General features: G+C 46.1%; 1 protein-coding gene across 7 annotated transcripts in view; it reads left to right on the plus strand.

Moving 5' to 3' along the window:
* Nucleotides 1-22,091, plus strand: part of NEDD4 (NEDD4 E3 ubiquitin protein ligase) — a 578,822-nt gene that overhangs the window by 283,837 nt on the left and 272,894 nt on the right. For 6 of the 7 annotated variants that reach the window (XM_030189078.1, XM_030189079.1, XM_030189080.1 and 3 more), the window contains one exon: nucleotides 7,981-8,083. The exons of the other annotated variant lie outside the window; for it this stretch is intronic. In XM_030189078.1, the coding sequence (XP_030044938.1) occupies nucleotides 7,981-8,083 (103 nt within the window). The remainder of the gene's footprint in view (nucleotides 1-7,980; nucleotides 8,084-22,091) is intronic. 7 annotated transcript variants of the gene reach the window in all.

Below are 22,091 nucleotides of genomic sequence, written 5' to 3' on the forward strand. Positions count from 1 at the left end.
CCTCCCCATGCCCTATAAACAGCGATTACAACAGGCCCTGAGGCTTTCCCTCTGCTGTGTTTTGCCCACGTGGCAACAGGAAGTTGCGACAGAAGGAAGGACCGCTAGCCAGAGAGAGCCTGTTGTAGTTGCTGCCTGCAGTGCCAGTAAACACCATAGGTTTGTAGGACTCTTTTTTTTTTTTTTTTTTTTTGGGGTGGGGGGGGGGGGGTGGTGAACAGAGTTTAGTTAAGAAGGCAGCACTGGACCTGCAGGAGGGAAGGTGGAGATAGAGGGAGGTATGAGCCAGTAGCATAACCAGACATAGCATTCTGGTTGGGTATACAATCCCGCCCCCCCCCCCCACCCCCCCATGCACGTGTGCCTTTTTTGCCCCTGCCCTGTACCACCGACCCCAAAGAATAAATACCTCAGCTGGCGGGGGATCCCCAAGCCCTGCCAGCTGAAGATGTCCTCCGGCAGCCAGATCAAGTGATTTTCCTTCCTGTAACAACTGGCGGCACATTCCACCCATTGCTGCTGTGCTGGTCTCTCCTCTTCTGCACATGCTCGGTTTTCAGGCATGCACAAAAAAAACAAGCATGTGCATGAGGATGGGGGTTGGTACAGTGGCAACGGGTGGAAAAACACAGCCAGGTGAAGAAGGTAGGAAAATCACTTGTTCTCGCTGCCGAAGGACATTTTCAGCTTGCGGGGCTTGGGGATCCCTGCTAGTCATAAGGGTATCAGATTGCTCTGGTGAGCAGGGGAGGGATTTAGTGTGTGAGATTGGGCCCATTAAGTATGTGAGTTGGAGAAGGGGCCCGAATGGATGTGACTTGGCATGTTTGTGTATCTCCCACAACACCAGGCACACCTCTAGCTCGATTCCCTCATCCCCCACACACCAGTGTCACACTCTCAGCTTGTTCTATTTCCCCCCCCCCCCCCCCCCCCCCCCCCGGCACAATTTCCACTTTCTCTACTGCCTCTCCTATCCCCATGATGCACACTCAGCTTTTTCTGCCTCACCCCCCCCCCCCCCCCCCCCCACCACCACCACCATGGCCCAAATCCCAATGGTGCACACTTAACTGCTCTCCTCAGTCTCTCTCTTCCTCTCCCCAGCAGAGATCACATGGCAGGACTAGGAGGAAGTGGACTGTGCATTAAGCCACATTTTTCCTCCTGTGCCATCCTAGGCCTGACTGTTCATGTGAACCAAGTGGGCTTCTGTACAGCCCTGTGGTTCAAATGAACAGTAGAGTCTAGGCCAGCAGAGAAAAAAGAGGCAGCCTGATATGCAGCTATTCACTTCCTCCTCCTCTTGCTGAACGATCTCTGCAGGGGAGGGGGAGAGCAATTGAGAGCAGCTGATTTCGATGGCTGTGCACAATTCTGCACAGGTAGGAAATTCTGCATTGTGCAGTTGTGCAGAATTCCTCCAGGAGTAACTGTCCTCTCTGTAGGACTACTAGTGTCCAGGGGACAGGGTGAGGAAGATACAAGAGAGTAGCTAAAAGTGACAACAAAGATTGCTGCAACCAACATGATACATACCAAGACTCACAAGATGCTTTGAGAGAGACACCAACACAAGTCTATCAAATTTTCTTTTCTGTTCTCTTCCTTTTAAAACCAGAGAATTGCCCCTAGCTTGGCATAGTTCGTGAAAGCCATTTTGAGATCAGATTCTATGAAGCTAGGAAGATGGATCTTCAGGAATTCTCAGTGACTCAAGTCAAATCTGACATGGATCTTTGCATTTTTGGTGGTGGCAGTTCACAGAGTCAGTGTATACTTCGCAACAGTGACTTTTACTCACTTTCTGTAAAATGTAATTCTCTGAGGACAAGCAGGCTTCAATCTTCTCACAAATGCTCACCTTGGTTTTCTCCAGAACTTCAGATCCTTAAAAACGAAGGCCGAAAACTGGAAAGGAGATGGCACAAATCTCACCTGGATGAAGACAGGCTAAACTGCAGGAAGCACGTGGCAAAGAACCGCCAAGCCTTAACAGCAACCAAAAAACAGTATTTCTCTCAATGCATTACACAGGCTGCCAATTCAACCAAGCAGCTGTTCAGTATAGTAAACAGCCTACTGCAGCCCCCACAACAAAACCAGCCTGCCCAGTCTAAACTGAACTGCAATGATTTTGCCAACAAAATTAAAAGTCTCCACCAAGATTTACAGGCAATCCCACCCAGTGCCCAACCAGTCAACCAGGGGTGCACAAACTCATCCCCTCCTAACAGAGACAGATGGAACACTTTTAACCTAATGACAGAGGAGAGCCTTGACAAAATCCTAAGAGACCTTCGACCAACTACCTGCTCCCTCGATCCCTGCCCATCAAAGATAGTGCAGCAGGCAAGTATGGACCTTATAGAAGGCGCCAAAAAAATTGTGAACACCTGTCTTTCTAATGGGCAACTATCAACAGCATTAAAAAGGGCAGTGGTTCGCCCTCTGCTGAAGAAAAACAACCTTGAAAGTTACAGGCCAGTATCCAACATCCCGTTTCTAGGGAAACTCATAGAACAAACAGTCTGTGTTCAACTTAATGAATGGCTAGAACAGAGTAACTGGCTAGATCCATGTCAATCTGGATTCAGACCTGGTTATGGAACAGAAACGGTCCTCGTATCCCTGCTAGATGGTCTTCACAGAAACCGAGACAAGGGATTTGGCTCTATGTTAGTACTGCTAGATTTCTCTGCAGCTTTTGACACTGTGGATCATGATATCTTGCTAGCACGACTGACAGAAACAGGTATCAATGGAACAGTACTTGCCTGGTTCAGATCCTATCTATCAGACAGGCAACAATCCATAATGATTGGCAGCAACTCATCACCACCATGGACACTGACCTATGGGGTACCACAAGGATCAATACTGTCACCTATTCTGTTCAATATCTACCTCAAGCCACTAGCTGAGCTGATTCAGTCAATGGACACTCAGTTCTACATCTATGCGGATGATGTGCAGCTACTCATACCCATTGAACCTGACTTACTTACAGCCTTGAATAAACTGATTACTTGTCTAACATCAATTGAAGAATGGGCTAAACACAACAAACTTTGCCTGAACCCAAGTAAAACCGAGCTTCTCTGGGTCCCTAACACAAGTGGATACATACCTGACATCAAAATCCCTAGTGGAGGAATAGCCTAGTGGTTAGTGCAGTGGACTTTGATCCTGGAGAACTGAGTTTGAGTCCCACTGCAGCTCCTTGTGACTCTGGACAAGTCACTTAACCCTTCATTGCCCCTGGTACAAATAAGTATCTGAATATACTATGTAAACCGCTTTGAATGTAGTTGCAAAAACCTCAGAAAGGCGGTATATCAACTCCCATTTCCCTTTCCCCTTTCCCTTTTGGAAAGTATGAACTCCCCCTCAAATCACAAGTCAGGAACCTTGGAATACAGTTAGATTCAACACTTACTCTGATTCCCCAAATCCAAGCAGCCTTCAAGAGCTGCTTCTACTATTTGCGACAGCTACGCTGCCTCTCTCCTTACATCGAGAAGGTAAATCTTATCCCAGTTGTGCATGCCATGGTAACATCAAGACTAGATTACTACAATGCACTATACAGTGGTCTGACTACAAAGGCCTGCACCAGCTCCAGTTGATTCAGAATGCTGCAGCAAGACTCACAGAAGGTTGCAAGTGACGTGACCACATCACCATTTTTGCAAAAACTTTGGCTATCAGTACAATGCAGGGCTAAATTTAAAACTTTGTCTGATCTTCATTCCGTAGTGCTTTTATTTCTGATTGAATCACATTCAGGGATGCCCCGATCGCTCAAATCGAATTATCAGGATTCATGCATGCTAAAGGAGATATGGTTTTCTGTCAGTGGTGGCCTCAGGTGCATGTGGATCGGGTGTTCCCTCCTCCGTCTCTCCATTTCCATCCTTTCGCCCATCAGAGCTGCTGCGCGTTGTTGAAAGGCAAAATCCTGTAAATTGACTGCCCACTGACGATGGTCTGCCATCGCTTGTGCTCAGTGGAGGTTTAAGGCAAGAAGGCACCGAAAATCCATCTTGAAAAGTTAAACTTGATTGCCCAAGAAATAAGTTTAAAGTTTAACAACGCCGAGCTCCTCATTCGGGCAGCCATTTTTGTCGGTGACGTCACTTCCTCCCCGTAGATCCCTTCTCATCGTTTCTACTTCCTCCAGGATATCAGCTCTATTGGCTTTCTTTGTGTCATCCACAAAAAGGTATACCTTTCCTTACAACTCTTCAGCAATATCTCTCACAAATATATTAAACCGAATCGGCCCCAGCACCGACCCCTGAGAAACTCCACTGCTCACCTTCCTTTCCTCCAAGCGGATTCCATTTACCACCACCTGTTGGTCAGCCAGTTTCCTATCCAGTTCACCACTTTTGGCCCTACGTTCAGCCCTTTCAGCTTATTCACTAGTCTTCTGTGGGGGACTATATCAAAGGCTTTGCTGAAATCCAAATAGATTACATCTAGCGCACGTGTTTTATCCAGTTCTTTGATCACCTAGTCAGAGAAGTCAATAAGATTCATTTGGCAGGATTTTCCTTTGCTAAAGCCATGTTGCCTTGGGTCCTGTAACCTGTCAGCTTCTAGAAAGTGAACTATCCTTTCTTTCAGCAGCGACTCCATTATTTTTCCTACCACCACCGTGAGACTTACCAGTCTGTAGTTTCCCACTTCTTCCCTGTCTCCACTTTTATGAAGAGGGACCACATCCACTCGTCTCCAATCTCGCTGAACCTCTCCTGTCTCTAAAGATCTATTAAATAAATCTTTAAGAGGTCCTGCCAGGAGCTCTCTGAGCTCCCTTAGTATCCTGGGATGTATCCCATCTGGCCCCATAGCTTTGGCCACCTTCAGATTCTCAAGCTATTTATAAACTTTTTCTTCTGTAAACGGTGCAGTATCCACTCCCTTCCCAAATGTTCCCTCGGCAGCTGACCTCGGGTCTTCTCCAGGATTTTCCTCCATGAACACTGAAGAGAAGTAATTGTTTAGCATGTTAGCTTTATCCTCATCACTCTCCACATAGCCATTCTCATTTCTTTCAGTCTTGCATTTCCAGTCCTACCTTTTTTCCTTTCTCCAATATATCTGAAAAAGGTTTTGTCACCTCTCTTTACATCTCTAGCCATTTTTTCTTCCACTTGTGCTTTTGCTAGCCATATTTTCCTCTTCGCTTCTTTGAGTTTAATCTGATAATCATTTCCGTGATCCTCTCATTGCGTTCGTTTGTATTTCTTGAACAAAGTCTCTTTTGCTCTTATTTTTTCAGCTACTTGTTTGGAGAACCATATATGCTTCCTGCTCCTTTTGTTTTTGTTTACTTTCCTTGAGTTAAGATCAGTTGCCCTATTTATAGCAGCCTTTAGCTTTGACCACTGATTTTCCACTTCTCCTACTTCTTCCCACGCCAACAGCTCTTTCTTCAGGTATTCCCCCATTTTATCAAAATCAGTACATCCGAAATCCAGTACTTTGAGTTTTGTGCATCCGTACTTCGCCTTTGCCCTTATATTACATAGGTGGGCACCCACCCGGATATTGGAAACACTTTTGACAGGTGTCCACAATCTACCTACTTATTTCCGATTCTGCAAATGGGACGTTCCAATCTACGTCAGACCAGTTGAAATGTCCCAACAGTAGCACCTCCCCTTTCATACCAATCTTTTGAATATTTTCTATCAGATCCTTGTCTAGCTTCTCTATTTGTGTCGGAGGTCTGTAGATAACACCCTTGTGGATACAGGTTCCATCTTCTCTTTCCAGGACGATCTATAAAGCTTCTTCCTTTCTCCAGGTTAACCGCATTTCAGCCGCTCTGATATTGTTTCTCACATACAGCGCCACTGCTCCACCTCTTTGGCCCTCTCTATCCTTCCTAAAAAGATTATAGTCCAGTTTGGTCACATCCCATTCAAGGAAATCATTGAACCACGTCTCTGTAATAGCAACAATATCCAAGGTTTCTTCAAACTTTAGGGCTTGCAAGTCTTGAACCTTTTTACTTAAACTATGAGCATTCGTGCTCATTGCTTTCCATGTGCTTAGTGAGTTAAGGTGCTTTTCTTTATTTAGTTGACCATTCCCTTTGCCATCATGTTTATTCCGGGAGTGACTTCTTGAATTTCCTTGTTTCCTTTTGTCACCCTCACCCTTTAGTTATACATGTCTAGAAACATACTGTCTGACTTTCTCCCCAAGGATTATTTTTCCTGTCACAGAAAGATGTAGCCCATCATTACTGTACAGCTTGTTATTTTTCCACATATTACCCCATGCTCCTATGTATCTAAAACCTTTTTCTTTACACCAAGACTCAAGTCATGTATTGAATTCCACTGTTTTGTGTAGTCTTTCCTCTCCCTTACGGCATGCAGTAATTACTTCAGAAAAAGCCACAGTCCGAACCAAAGATTTCAGTCCCTCCCCAATCTTCTGGAATGCTCTCTCTGCTGTAAACTTGCTGTTGTTGGCCAGTTCGTTTGTCCCCAGGTGAATTACATCAGTATTTGTAGCCTTGCTCTCTTCAGAGATCTTTTCAGCATGCCATATCCCATTCAAGAACCAGCAGGCAAATTCTGAACATTTTCACACACCATTATAGCCACTAGCATGGTAAACCATAGAAAAACAGGTTAGAACCACACACTGTCACTGTATACTGGTCTTCATTACATTCATGTATTCTCTTTGGGCAGTATTCTAGGTCCCTACTTATATACTTTTACAGGTACATACTCCTTTGCTATGAGATTGACATGCCTATCAGGGGCGGTGGAACCTGGTAAGAGTGGTAAGCATGGCAGGGGGCGGCGACCTCTGGAGGGCACCACAAGCCATGCTTACCGCCGCCTGGGCGCTCACCTACAGGCAGCTCTAGGTTCCCACCTGCCCGCCCTCAGCTCCCTGACAGCCCTCCTTTCGTTCCTGCCGCCCTGGTGGGTTTAAATCTTTTATTTTACCTCAGTTGTGGCGGCGGTGGCCATGACAGTGGAAGCAGCAGACAGGCTCGTCATCTCTAGCCTTCCCTTCCCTCTCAGTGTCCCGTCTTCTTTTAATGTAATTTCCTCTTTCCGCTAGGGCAGGAATCCGGACAAACGGGCAGATTGCTAGCCTCCCCTCCCCTTAGTTACTACTGCCCTGGTGGTCTAGTGACTTCTTCTGCCTTCAGGGCAGGAAAGAGCCCCCTTCCTGTTGGTGATCTCGGCGCCGATTCAAAATGGCTGCCGAGAGTTGAAGTGACCTTGCGAGGTCACTAGACCACCAGGGCAGTAGTAAGGGGAGGGGGAGTGACGGGGTGTGTGACAGGGGGCGGGGTGTGTGGTGGGCGGGGCATGTGTCCTCCTTTTTGGGGGACAAAATATGGTAACCCTAGTCAGCATGGGTCATGTCCATTTTGTAATGGTGGGAGCCTAATGGCCCACCTAGTTAGGATAACCACCTGGGTACAACACTCTACTGCCTAGTTTATAATTTCCAGTTGTCTTCCCTGTTTAAAATTTTTAAAGTAAAAATTGCAGAAGAGTTTTCCCAGCAACAACAAATTCCCACCTTTTACCAGTTTTTGTTGATGATAACTGTCGGCTGTGGAGCTCCATGTGTGACTGAACTGCTTGTCTTCAGAGAAAACAAACTTGGATATCCTTACCTATTGCTTTCTGAAGACAGCTGTTCTCCAATTACACAAACTTTCCTTTTCCTCTTCTGAGGCGTTCTTCCTAAGTTAATGATCTGAGGGGAGCTACTGAGCAGCAGCAGTGGAAGTAACTTTTTCACTTTCCAGGAATCTCCGGAAGAATCTGTACCAAGTGTAGTCACACACAATCTGTGCATGTAACTGGCAACATTTCTTTAAAGAAAGCTTTGCCTTATTGTGGATACATTTGTTGCAACAGGCAAAGAAACATTGTATAGAACGCTGGAGAAAAAAAATAAATAAATGTTTTTCTTCTGTTGCAGTCAAAAATCCAGAGTTAAAGGCAATCTTAGGTTAAAGATGACATACTTGCCTAAAAACAATGAAAATGAAGAACCACACACAGAATTGGCAGATGAATTAGAGGTAAGAAATTCAGTGTGTTGTCTTTAAAAATATATATTGGGCTTCTTAAGTCAGGGCTTGACAAATCCCAGATAGAAATTTTTGTCCAGTATATATGTTCTTTTTAGCGGCTGCTGCAGAGCATCACTGCACTAAGAGGCTCTCTGTTGAGTTTGAGCCACATGATGCAGGAATTCCTGCATTGGTCTGGGGGTCTCAGTTTTACGAGACTAGTATGGTGGTTGCTGCACCATATTAATAAAGCTTACAAGGAGTTGTGCAGTACAATGAAGATGCAGCTCCTGTTCAATAGCAGCATATTGAAGATGAGTAGAGCCAACTCAATAAGAAGTCCAAGAAGGAGGTGTGACTTCTTGGCTGCACAGTGGCTGTCACGATTCACTAACCCGGTGGGAAGGGATTTAACTGGCTGTATTGGGTGGGGGAGATGTTGACTGGCTGGTGACACTTGTGGAAGGGATTTGACTGTCTTCATGTGGGCAGACTTGGAAGCTTTGGGGGGGGGAGGTGCTCCACTGGCATCCCGGGTACTGATGCTATCCTTTCTCCGAGGACAAGCAGGTTTCTATATTCTCACAATTGGGTGACGCCGATCCGCATCACCTGGTCCGGCATTTACCAAAGCTAAATGAAAGCTTTGTGGAGCGGGAGCACCTTCCCGCTTGTCGCGTGAATGCGGTTTCCTCAGTTTTAGGTGCTTTTTCTTACCATCTCCTCATTCACTTAGTCTTAGACAGCTACTTTTTATGCCTGCCAGCTATTTTTTAATTGTGTTCCTGTTATTGGAACTTCCATTTTCCTTTCCTTTAATTTCATTAGAGTGGCTTCAAGCACTGTACCCGGTGCAATCGGACAGTCTCTGGGAAGGACACCCATTCTTGATGTCTGCAGTTTCTTGGGCCTGACCATAGCCTTGCTATCTGTGTTCTCTGTCTTCACATGAAGAAGAGGACCCAGCTTTCCAGAGAGGCTCAATGAGAGAGGATTTTTGGAGCCAAGTACGCATCACACTTTCGTCGGTTGGCATGGTTGCTGCTAGTCCTGTAGACACTGGGAGCAGTGAAGCATCAAGTGGGTCTCAACCTGCCTCGAGGCCTCCTGAGCAGAGCCATTGAGACCATCCATCACGAGACCTGACCATGAGGCGATGTGAGGATTCGACATTGTCCTTGTCGGCATCAAGGAGTATTTGTGACACGTTTTGGGCGAAGGCCAAGAAGCATCGTCATCAGTCATCGACACATGTTACCGGGAGCTCTGGGGCATTGAAGGATTAGGCACCCTAGAAGTGTCATGCGAGGAGGACCACGCCCCCTCCATACAGGAGATACCAATGAGCCTATTTCCTAGCAGCTGAGATCCAGCTCCTGCGTCGACTCCAGCAGTTCTGCAACCTGCTTCTCAGCCAGCACCCCAGCTTTTCCCAGCGTTGGCTCTCGGTGACCACATCCATGCCTTGCTCTTTGAGCTGCTGGATGGCCTTATGCAATGGTGTTCATTGACATCGGGGGTGCTTGCGCCTACCCTGCTTTCCATTATGGTTCTGCTTGGCCCTCAGCCTGCGGTGTGGCTTCTGACACCGGCGTTGTTTATGACCCTAATGTTGACTGCCACCCAAGCTGGCACTCCCTTGACGTAGGTGGAGGAAGCTTCCCCAGAGTTAAGACGGAAGTAGACTCGAGGACATGGTTCCTTGGCACCAAGGGAGGTTTGGTCTCGATGATCCCATTGGGAAATACTGTTTGACACCGAAGAGAAGCGCTCATGGGATTCAGAGGAGGATCCCAGGTACTTTCCCTTGGATGAGTCTTATGGGATTCCCTCTGAACTCTCCCATCCATCTGAAAGGAGAAAGTCATTTCCATCTTTAGTAAATGAAATGGCTGATGCCATTCCATTTCCTTTGGAAGTGGAGGATAAGCCCAGGGCCAAGATGCTTGAGGTCCTGGACTACACATCTCCTAAGGAGGCTGTGACTGAACCTTTCCACAAGGTACTCAAGGAAGTCCTCGTCAGGAACTGGGAGTCCCCTCTGTTGGTCCTTCTCATGTCCAAGAAGATTGACGCTCAGTATCTGTTCCACAGTGCGCCTGGTTTTGATAAGCCTTGGTTGCTTCACAAATGCATGGTGGAGAAATCTGCTCTCAAAATAGCCAGGAGTTCCAGGGATTATGCCTCAGCACCCCCAGGCAGAGAAGCTAGAGCCCTGGATTATTTTGGGAGGAAGATGTAACAGGCTTCAATGCTCATTTCCTGTATTCAATCTTACCAGCTCTTCACGAGTGTTTTTGTGAAACTTGGTGCGCCAGCTGTCGACTAGGTTGGCATGCTCTCTCCATAGCAGGCAAAGCCTTTTCGCCAGTTGGTTAAGCAGCAGAAGGTGTGTCGAAAGTTCTTGGCCAGGGGCACTTACACACTTTTGATGTGGCATCCAGGATCTCTGCTCAAAGTACAGCAATTCGCAAACTCTCATGGCTGCGTGTTTCTGACTTGGAACATTCTGTTCACCAGAGGTTGGTGAATGCCTCTTGCCAGGGAGATAACCTTTTTAGAGAAAAGGTTGAAGAGGTCACTGACAAAATCGAAAAATACATTGATACCATCTCTTTTCTCCTGCACTGCACCTTCTGCATCAACCTCTTCAGCAAGGAGGAGTTTTACTACTATCCTAGGCATAGGTACAACCCTTTGGCTCGCCAGCCTACTCATTTGGCCCCAGCATGCTTGTTCATGTCAACAGTGTGCACCTAAGGCCCATTCAAAGCAAGGGATGGGCTCCAGCAGAGCATAGCCACAGTAAAAGTGTCTGTCCCAAACCACTTGTTGGTTGGAGGGAGGCTGAAAGTTTTTCACCAAAAATGGCCTCTTTTAACCTCAGACCTGTGGGTTCTTCAAATAGTCCGTCTCGGATATACCCACAATTGACATCTAAAACCTCCAAATTGCCCACCGGGAGCTCATTCGTACAGCTCCCAGCACAGACAGGTACTTGCAGAGGAACTCTCCGCCCTTCTGAAGGCCCATGCGGTCGAACCCCTTCCATCAGGGGAAGAAGGACAGGTGTTCAATTCCAGGTACTTTCTTGTGCAGAAGAAGACAGGAGGGATGCGTCCTATCCTAGACCTAAGGACCTTGAACAAATTCCTAGTCTAAGAAAAGTTGAGCATGGTTTCCCTGGCACCCCTTCTCCCAGTGATTCAGAAAAATGATTGGCTATTCTCTCTGGACGTAAAGGATGCATATACTGGCATCCCGATATTCCAGCCCACTTGAAGTATCTTCAGTTTTGGCTGGGAAAACATCACTTTCAGTACCGCATGTTTCCTTTTGACCTTGCATCAGCTACCAGGTTTTTCATCAAATGTCTAGCGGTAGTTGCATCGTTGCTACTCAGACTGGGGGTCCATGTGTTCCCATATCTCGATGATTGGCTGGTCAAGAGCATCTTGGAGGAGGGTGCTCAGGAGTCAATGCGGATGACTGTTCTGGTGCTCAAGCTACTAGGGTTCGTTTTAAATTACCGCAAGTCCCATATCCACCCTGTCCAGCGATTGGAGTTCATAGGAGCCCTGCTTGACACATAGGAGGGATCGATCCTATCTCCCGGAGATGAGAGCAGATGAGGGAGGCGTTCTAAATGGAGAGCATTACCCTGGTGCAGCTGGAAGTAGCTATGTAGTCAGGACCAGCACACCAGGGGATACAATGTCCTCTCGCACCAAGGATGTGTCTCCAGGAACTACTGCCCAGGAGGGAAGGGTTAGGATGGCTGTCGTAGTTGGTGATTTAATTATTAGGCATGTAGACAGCTGAGTGGCTGGTGGACTGGAGGATCGCCTTGTCACTTGCTTGTCTGCTGCGAAGGTGTCTGACCTCACGCGTCACCTAGATATGATTTTAGATAGTGCTGGGGAGGAGCCGGTTGTCTTGGTACATGCAGGTACCAATATATAGTAACATAGTAGATGATGGCAGAAAAAGACCTGCACAGTCCATCCAGTCTGCCCAACAAGATAAACTCATGTGTGCTACCTTGATTTGTACCTGTCCTCTTCAGGGCACAGACCGTATAAGTCTGCCCAGCACTATCCCTGCCTCCCAACCACAAGCCCCGCCTCCCACCAACGGCTCTGGCACAGACCGTATAAGTCTGCCCAGCATTATCCCCACCTCCCAACCACCAGTCCCGCCTCCCACCACCGGCTCTGGCACAGACCGTATAAGTCTGCCCAGCACTATCCCCGCCTCCCAACCACCAGCCCCGCCTCCCACCACTTGCTCTGCCACCCAATCTCGGCTAAGCTCCTGAGGATCCATTCCTTCTGAACAGGATTCCTTTATGTTTATCCCACGCATGTTTGAATTCCGTTACAGTTTTCTTTTCCACCACCTCCCATGGGGAGGGCATTCCAAGCATCCACCACTCCATGAAAAAAATACTTCCTGACATTTTTCTTGAGTCTGCCCCCCTTCAATCTCATTTCATGTCCTCTCGTTCTAACGCCTTCGCATCTCTGGAAAAGGTTCATTTGCGGATTAATACCTTTCAAATATTTGAACGTCTGTATCATATCACCCCTGTTTCTCCTTTCCTCCAGAGTATACGTGTTTAGGTCAGCAAGTCTCTCCTCATACGTCTTGTAATGCAAATCCCATACCATTCTCGTAGCTTTTCTTTGCACTGCTTCAATTCTTTTTACATCCTTAGCAAGATACGGCCTCCAAAACTGAACACAATACTCCAGGTGGGACCTCACCAATTACTTATACAGGGGCATCAACACCCCCTTTCTTCTGCTGGTCACACCTCTCTCTATACAGCCTAACCTTCTAGCTACGGCCACCGCCTTGTCACACTGTTTCGTCACCTTCAAATCCTCAGATACTATCACCCCAAGATCCCTCTCCCGTCCGTAGCTATCAGACTCTCACCGCCTAACACGTACGTCTCCCGGTGGATTTCTATTCCCTAAGTGCATCACTTTGCATTTCTTCGCATTGAATTTTAATTGCCAAACCTTAGACCATTCTTCTAGCGTCCTCAGATCCTTTTCCATGTTTTCCACTCCCTCCCGGGTGTCCACTCTGTTACAGATCTTAGTATCATCTGCAAATAGGCAAACTTTACCTTCTAACCCTTCGGCAATATCACTCACAAATATATTGAACAGAATCAGCCCCAGCACCGATCCTTGACACACTCCACTACTCACCTTTCCCTCCTCCAAGCGAATTCCATTAACCACCACCTTCTGGCATCTGTCCGTCAACCAGTTCCTAATCCAGTTCACCACTTCGGGTCCTATCTTCAACCCGTCCAGTTTATTTACGAGCCTCCTGTGGGGAACCGTGTCAAAAGCTTTGCTGAAATCTAAGTAGATTATGTCTATAGCTCGTCCCTGATTCAGTTCTCCTGTCACCCAATCAAAGAATTCAATGAGATTTGTTTGGCACGATTTCCCTTTGGTAAAACCATGTTGTCTCGGATCTTGCAACTTATTGGCTTCCAGGAAATTCACTATCCTTTCCTTCAGCATCGCTTCCATTACTTTTCCAATAACCGAAGTGAGGCTTACCGGCCTGTAGTTTCCAGCTTCTTCCCTATCACCATTTTTGTGAAGAGGGACCACATCCGCCATTCTCCAATCCCTCGGAACCTCTCCCGTCTGGAAGGATATATTAAACAAATCTTGGACCCGCCAGAACCTCTCTGAGTTACCTCAATATCCTGGGGTGGATTCCGTTCGGTCCCACGACTTTGTCCACCTTTAGCTTTTCAAGTTGTTCATACACACACTCTTCCGTGAACAGTGCTCTATCCACTTCATTCTCATTTGTACTTTTCCCAGTCCATTGCGGTCCTTCTCCAGGATTTTCTTCTGTGAAAACAGAGCAAAAGTGTCTATTTAGCAAATTTGCTTTTTCTTCATCATCATCCACATAGCGGTTCACAGTATCTTTTAGTCTCACAATTCCCTTTTTAGTCATTCTCCTTTCACTAATATACCTGAAGAAATTTTTGTCACTCCTTCTTACATTTCTAGCCATTTGTTCTTCCACTTGCGCTTTCGCCAGACGTATCTCTCTCTTGGCTTCTTTCAGTTTCATCCGGTATTCCTCCCCTTGTTCCTTTTCTTGAGTTTTTCTGTGTTTCTGGAACGCCAATTCTTTAGCCTTTATTTTCTCAGCCAATTGCTTGGAGAACCATCCATTTTCTCTTGCTTTTATTTACTTACCTTACATAAAGGTTTGTGGCCCTATTTATAGCTTCTTTCAGCCTGGACCACTGTCCTTCCACTTCTTGTACTTCCTCCCAGCCCATCATCTCCTTTCTCAGGTATTCCCCCATTTTACTAAAGTCAGCACGCTTGAAATCCAGGACTTTGAGTTTTGAGTGGCCGCTCTCCACTTTAGCCGTTATATCAAACCAAACCGTTTGATGGTCACTGCTGCCCAGGTGGGCACCCACTCGGATATTTGACACGCTATCCCCATTTGTGAGCACCAGATCCAGCGTCGCTCCCTCCCTCGTGGGTTCCGTCACCATTTGTCTGAGCAAAACACTTTGAAAAGCATCCACGATCTCTCTACTTATTTCCAATTCCGCAGACGGACTCTTCCAATCTACATCCGGCAGATTGAAATCTCCCAGCAACAGCACCTCTCTCTTGTTTCCCAACTTTTGAATATCTGCTATCAGGTCTTTATCTAATTCCTCCAATTGTGTCGGAGGTCTGTAGACAACACCCACATGTACAGAGGTTCTGTAATCTCTTTTTAAGGTGATCTATATCGCTTCTTCCTTTCCCCAGGTCCCTGTCATTTCGGTCGCTGTGATATTTCTCACATATAGAGCTACTCTTCCACCTTTACGACCCTCTCTATCCTTCCTAAATAGATTATAGCCTGGTACGTTTGCATCCCATTCATGGGAACCATTAAGCCATGTCGCCGTGATTGCAACAACATCTAAGTCTGCCTCCAACATCAGGGCTTGAAGGTCATGAACTTTCTTGCTTAGACTGCGAGCATTTGTGGCCATCGCTTTCCAACCCTCATCACTCAGAACAAGGGATCACATTTACTTCCCAACCTCCAGACACTGGCTCTCACAGCTTGGGTGTTGAGAGCCTAGAATTTACTTTGTTGGGTCTCTCGGTGGGTATCTCCCAGGTCTTGCTGGCTTTCAGGAAAGATTCCACTAAGTGGTGGTATTCATTTAAATGGAGGAGGTTTACTGTCTGGTTTGAGAGCAAGGCCCTAGATCCCCTTACTTGTGCTACACAGACCCTGCTTGAATACCGTCTACACTTATAGTCTTCTCACCAACTCCTTGAGGGTTCATCTTAGTGCAATTAGTGTTTATCTTCAACATGTAGAAAGTAAGTCCATTTCTGCACAGCCTCTAGTTGTTCGCTTCTTGAGAGGCTTGCTTTTGTCAAAGCCCCCTGTTCAGAAGGAAAGGATCCTAAGGAGCTTAGCCGAGATTGGGTGGCAGAGCTGATGGCGGGAGGCGAGATGGTGTTGGGCAGACTTATACGGTCTGTGCCAGAGCTGGTGGTGGGAGGCGGGACTGGTGGTTGGGAGGCGGGGATAGTGCTGGGCAGACTTACGCTGTCTGTGCCCTGAAAAGGACAGGTACAAATCAAGGTAAGGTATACACAAAAAGTAGCACATATGAATTTATCTTGTTGGACAGACTGGATGGACCATGAAGGTCTTTTTCTGCCATCATCTACTATGTTACTATGTCAAAGCCCCCTGTCAAACCTTCACCAGTGTCATGGGATCTCAACCAGCTGATAAAAAAGCTCCTTTCAAGCCTTTGAATTCCTTCCATCTGAAGTACTTGACCTGGAAGTTCATTTTCTTGGTGGCTGTTACTTCTGCTCGTAGGGTCGGTGAGCTTCAAGCCTTAGTGGTGGGTGCATCTTATACTAAGTTTCATCACAATGGAGTAGTCATCCGCATGCACCCTAAATTCCTTCCGAAAGTGGTGTCAGAATTCCATCTGAACCAGTCGATTGTCTTGCCAACATTCTTTCCCTACCTCATGCCCATCCTGGCAAAAGAAGCTTGCACATCTTGAATCGCAAAAGAGTCTGACGTCGCAGCACGTTGACGTCCTGCACGTACAACGTGCTGCGACGTCAGACTCAGTCCGAAACTGGAAGGGATGCAGGCAGGCAGTTTTCAATAGCACGAGGATGGAAAAACTTCTTAAAACAAGACCTCGGCTGGGCTGGCGGGGTTTGGGGGTCCCCTGCCAGCTGAAGTAATATTTTTAAAGGCACCGGACCGGAGGAAGCGGACCTCGGCGGGGGTAGGTGACGGCGGTAGGCATGGGAGGGTTGACGGCGGTAGGGGAGTCCAGGGCGAAATCTGCGGGGGCCCAGGCCCCTGTGGCCCCACACAGATACGCACCTGGTTATGTCCTTGCTGTTGTGAGGCCCAGTTGACCGATGTTTGTTGTTTCTGGTGAGCCTGGATACTAGGGATTCCCGACTTGTTGAGAATATAGAAGTCTGCTTGTCCTCGGAGAAAGCAATAATACTTATCTGTAGCAGGTATTTTCAAAGGACTGCAGGCTTTATATTCTCACAATCCCTCCCACCTCCCCTTGTAGTTGTCTCCTTTGTTATTTTTACTTTATTTTTTGCTGTAGTATTAAACTGAGGAGACTGCATTCACGAGATGGGCTGGAAGGTACTTGCGTATGCGCAGTGGAGCATGGCTCAAACTCCACAAAGCTCTGATTTAGCTTTGGTAAATGCCGGACCGGGCGATGCAGATCAGCATCACCCACTTGTAAGAATATAAAGCCTGCTGTCCTCAGAGAATACCTACTATAGGTAAATATCTTTGCTATCTGGGGTGAGGGGAGGATGTAGCTGACTATCTTTCTATGTGATAGGGCTAGCAGGAAGAAGACAGTTGGAGGAGGGGAGAGCTGGTGGCCAGGAATAAGAGGAATAAGAGAGAGACTGGGTGCTGACAAGGAGGAGAAAGAGAGAGATAGGGGTAGATTGGGTAAGGAGAGGAACTGCTGGCTGTGTAATTCTGCCAGTGGCCTGCAGCAGAATGGGAAAATAAAATTTATTTTATTTATGTATTTTTTACATTTCTACCCCACATTTTCCCATCTATTTGCAGGCTCAATGTGGCTTACATAATACCATAAAGGCGTTCACCAGTTGGTAGATAACAAATATAGGTTGTATAGTGGTCGAATGAGGTAGGTGTGTGTCAGGCACCTTGAAGGTCGAAAGCGGATGAAGATTGTATATTGTCCATTACCATCATTGGTTGTGCTGTGTTGCTGTAAGTCAGGTCCTAAAGGAGCTGTGGTAGACTCAGATGGGATCTCGGTCCTAGTTAACCTCTCCACTCGGAACTTAAGTGGAAATAACACGGGGGGGGGGGGGGGGAGAGAGATGAAAAGGCTCAGCTGCTGACTCCTATATTAAAAAAAAATTGTTAATAACTGCCTTATAGATAAGCCTTCTAATCTAGCATTGTACAGACAGGAAAATTAATAACAGGTGCTTTTCAGGTAAAATAATTCTTCTGATTCTATATAGAAATCTTCTTACATCACAAGAGTCTATATAATTAGCCTTTTCACAAATATTGTATAGTTAAGCTAATTGATAATGCTGTATTTTGATTGATGTTTATTCTCTGGTAGCATTGACTGTTTTTACCATCAAGCCTTCTGAAATTTTGTTGCATAGAAGTTGGTACTATTTCAGTGCAGTTGATTATGTAATGTTATATTTCTCAAAAGTATGTTGCCATTTGTATGTAATGAGAAATAACATTCTCAAAATACGTTGTAAATATGCTCACATTACATTCTTTTAGCAATTTCCTGAAAACTCAGTTCAGATTTTTTTTGTGGGTACTCAGTGATAGAAAAACATTCATGAGCTTAGATATGTAAGTTGTTCACATATGTGCCAACTCTGTAGATATAATGGGTGCTTGAGCACCCCTGTTATTGATCAGTCTCTTTGACTGTGTCCAGGGAGGAGTAATTTGTGGTGAGTCTGACACCCCCGTTTATTTTGAAATGTGTGCTCCTATCATTAAAGAACAGAGTTTAAGATCAAGGTATGAGAAGCTGGGGAACTGGATTCAATTCCCACTGCAGCTCCTTGTGACCCTGGGCAAGTCACTTAACCTTCCATTACCCCTCGTATAAAAGCTTAGATTGTGAGCCCACTAGGGACAGAAAGTACCTACAAGTAAAGTGTACAGCGCTGTGTATGTCTAGTAGTGCTATAGAAATGATTAGTAGTAGTAGTAGTGTCTCTCACAGATATTAAATATTAAAATACAGGGACTCCTGTTGGCTCTGCCATTTAATAATAAGCAGCCTTTTTATGAAACCCAGAATTGAGAGGTTGGTTCTTACCAGTGAGGTAATGGTAGGAGGGAAAACTGACAGGTATAAATGTTCAGCGTAAGCACAGTTCTCCGAGGACAAGCAGGCTTGCATATTCTCCCAAGTGGGTAGACGCCGATCCACATCGCCTGGTCCAGCAAATATACCATAGAAAAAAATAGAGCTTTAAGGAGCGCGAGCTGCGCTCCACCACACATGTGTGAGTGCCTTCCCACCCGCTGGGTGAATGCGACTGCCTCAGTTTTGTTTTTTCTATATGAGGAGCAGCTGCTTTTCATGGCTTCTCCTTTTTGAGTGCCTTTTTGGCGGTTTTGTACCCCGCTCTGTTTTTCTTTGTAAAAAAAAAAAAAAAACTCTACTTCTTAGTAGTTTGCCCCATGTCTGTTTTCTTTTTCAACGCGGGCGGTTTTCAGGTCTGCCCGGTCGGGTTTCTTCTTTTTGTGCCTTTCCCCTTTTTTTATTCACCATCGCGTCTTTACATTTGGTTGGTGCGGTTTTTCCTTCTATGTCCACGAAGACTCCCAGTGGCTGCAAGTGTTGTACCCAGTGCAACCAGACCATCTGGGGAAAGACACCCATTCTTGGTGTCTTCAGTTCCTTGGACCCGACCATAGCCCTGCCAACTGTGTCCTCTGCCTTCGTGTGAAAAAGAGGACACAGGTTTTCCAGGAGGCTCAACGTGAGAAACTTTTTTGTAGCCAGGTCCGATTCCTTCATGTCGTCATCAAGGTTGGAGGCGTCGGCATCGACGTTGAGTGTCGCACCGGCATCGAGAGTCACGGTAGGGATGGCTGCTTCAAGACCCCCATGACCATAGGCACCCCATATTAGAGGCTTGGGGAGCCCAGCCGTGACCTTCCCCACCTGCCTCCTCCTCCAATGTGGCTCCGGTACAGCCAGGAACAAAATTGTATCTTCCACCGCCGCCTGCCCTCAGCTCCCTGACAGCCCTCCTTTCCATTCTTGCCGCGGCCACCCTGCATTTAAACCTTTTATTTTAAGTCGCAGCAGCGGCTCACCTCCAGCCCTTCCCTTCCCGCTCAGTGTCCTGCCCTCGTGGAAACAGGAAATACCTCATCAGAGGGCAGGCAGGTGGGGCTGGGTTGCACCTCGAACTCAGGGACTGAAAAGGGGGGCTGGGGCAAGTCACCGGACATGGAGGGGAGGACAGGGGGCAAAGGAGAATCGGACATGGATAGAAGGGGAGGGTAGGGGATAGAGGAGAAATCATTGGACATGGAGGGGAGGACAGGGGCATAGGAGAATCACTGGACATGGATGGGAGGGCAGGGGAGAGAAGAGAGATCTCTAGACATGGAGGGGAAGGCAGGGGAGAGAGGAGAGTTGCTGGACATGGATGGAGGGGAGGGTAGGGGAGAGAGGAGAGTTGCTGGATATGGATGAAGGGGAGGGTAGGGGAGAGAGGAGAGTTGCTGGACATGGATGGAGGGGAGGGCAGGGGAGAGAGGAGAGTTGCTGAACATGGATGGAGGGGAGGGCAGGAGAGAGAGGAGAGTTGCTGGGCATGGATGGAGGGGAGGGCAGGGGAGAGAGGAGAGTTGCTGGGCATGGATGGAGGGGAGGGCAGGGGAGAGAGAGGAGAGTTGCTGGACGTGGATGGAGGGGAGGGCAGGGGAGAGAGGAGAGTTGCTGGATATGGATGGAGGGGAGGGCAGGGGAGAGAGGAGAGTTGCTGGATATAGATTGGTGAGGGCAGGGGAGAGAGGAGAGTTGCTGCCAGGGGTTGACTAGTGCGAGAAAAGGTTGGAGATATGGATCAGCAAGCAGCTGCCCAGCACCACAGGACCAGGTAATAAAATTATAAATACATATTTTTTATTAACATAATGTAATTTTTTAAAAGTTAAGCTAGCTGGGCACTATTAAAATTTATTATTGGGAATTTCTGGGTGGGGTAAGCACTTCACTGCCAGTGCCTAGGACAAAAAATGTGTATTTAATGATTAAAATATAACTTTTTTGCCCTAGGTAGTGAAGAGCCCACCCCCACCCAGAAACCTACCACCGTGATCAGCCAGCGTTTTGATTACTCTAGATGGGCGAATTGGGGGGGGGGGGGTGGGTAGACTGTTCACTGCCTAGGGCAAAAAGAAAAAGATGTATTTAGCCCATCCCCACCCAGTAAGTATTTTATTTTTATTTTTTGTTACATGTGTACCCCGGACTTTCCCACTCATGGCAGGCTCAATGCAGCTTACATATTATATACAGGTACTTATTTGTACCTGGGGCAATGGAGGGTTAAGTGACTTGCCCAGAGTCACAAGGAGCTGCTTGTGCCTGAAGTAGGAATCAAACTCAGTTCCTCAGTTCCCCAGGACCAGAGTCAGGGCAGCTATTGGGTAGAATACTTAGAAATCCATCATAAAGTGAATTCTAAGGCATTATTTTGTAATATCCCAAGAAACTGCTCATACCTAATTAGCCCACCCATATTAGCTCTGGGCCCAGCCAGAATGTCAGGTCTGGCTATGCCACTGGGTCAGCTCAACAGTGAAATTGCTTAAAACAATCATAAACCATTGTAAACCTATTTTAAAAGCTTCAAAACATTTAACATAAAATTTAAATAGTTGTATCATGGGTATATGAATGATAACAACCCTGAAATGCGCTAAAACCCACAAAAAAAGTGGGAAAAACTGTATTTAAAAATGTTTACAATCAAAAAAGAGTGGGGATCCATGCAGTACCACATGCCCTCCTGGAATTGCTAATTATTATTCAAAAAAGCTGCATTTTTCTTTTGAAATTCTGATTTGAAAGGCATTCCTTGTATTCCAGTAGTCATGTTTTTGCGTTTTAATGATGCAAAAATTGTCATGGGATACAGGAAGTGCTGTTTTTACTTGTAACAGGCTGAATTGAATATGTAAATAGTTGGATTTGCTATAAGTTATCGCATTATCATTTAGATCATCTAATTTATGTTGAAGCGTGTTCAAGCACCAGTATTATTATAGTATGTGATCAACAACATAGAAATATGAATAGAAACATGTAGATAAATAATGGTCTTATCAGTAAAAAATAAATAAATACTGAGACACAAATATATATTAAAATTGACAATTATTTTGGAAACAAAATGATATGTAATAAAAGGTAGAGATAAAAAGCCCCTTTTCTGTGTTTATAAAAATACAGAGAAATCTGATTGTTGATAACCACTTAGATGTTACAGTATCATATATGAAAATAAATTTCTGCTCCTCCTGTAATTATTTATTTATTTATTGCATTTATACCCTACATTTTCCAACCTAGTGGTAGTTTCAGTGTGGCTTACAAATTGACTTAATAGAAAAATAGGTTACAAATTAGAAGCAATGTGTTGTGAACAGAACAGTAGCAGAATAGTTCATTCAGAATAGTCCATTTAGGATCTGTTCAGATATATGGGTAAGGAGTGGTGGTCTGTTTGCTGTTAGGCTAAATGTTGTTATGTAGGAGGAGTGTTTTGAAGAGGTCTGCTTTCAAGTGTTTTCTGAATTGTAGGTAGTTGTGTACAGATTTTAGGTTTTTTGGTAAGAAGTTCCAGATTTTGGTGCAGACGTAAAAGAAGTTTGTTGTGTATGT

Source organism: Microcaecilia unicolor, chromosome 1 (assembly GCF_901765095.1).
Source record: "Microcaecilia unicolor chromosome 1, aMicUni1.1, whole genome shotgun sequence".
Taxonomy (NCBI): Eukaryota; Metazoa; Chordata; class Amphibia; order Gymnophiona; family Siphonopidae; genus Microcaecilia; species Microcaecilia unicolor.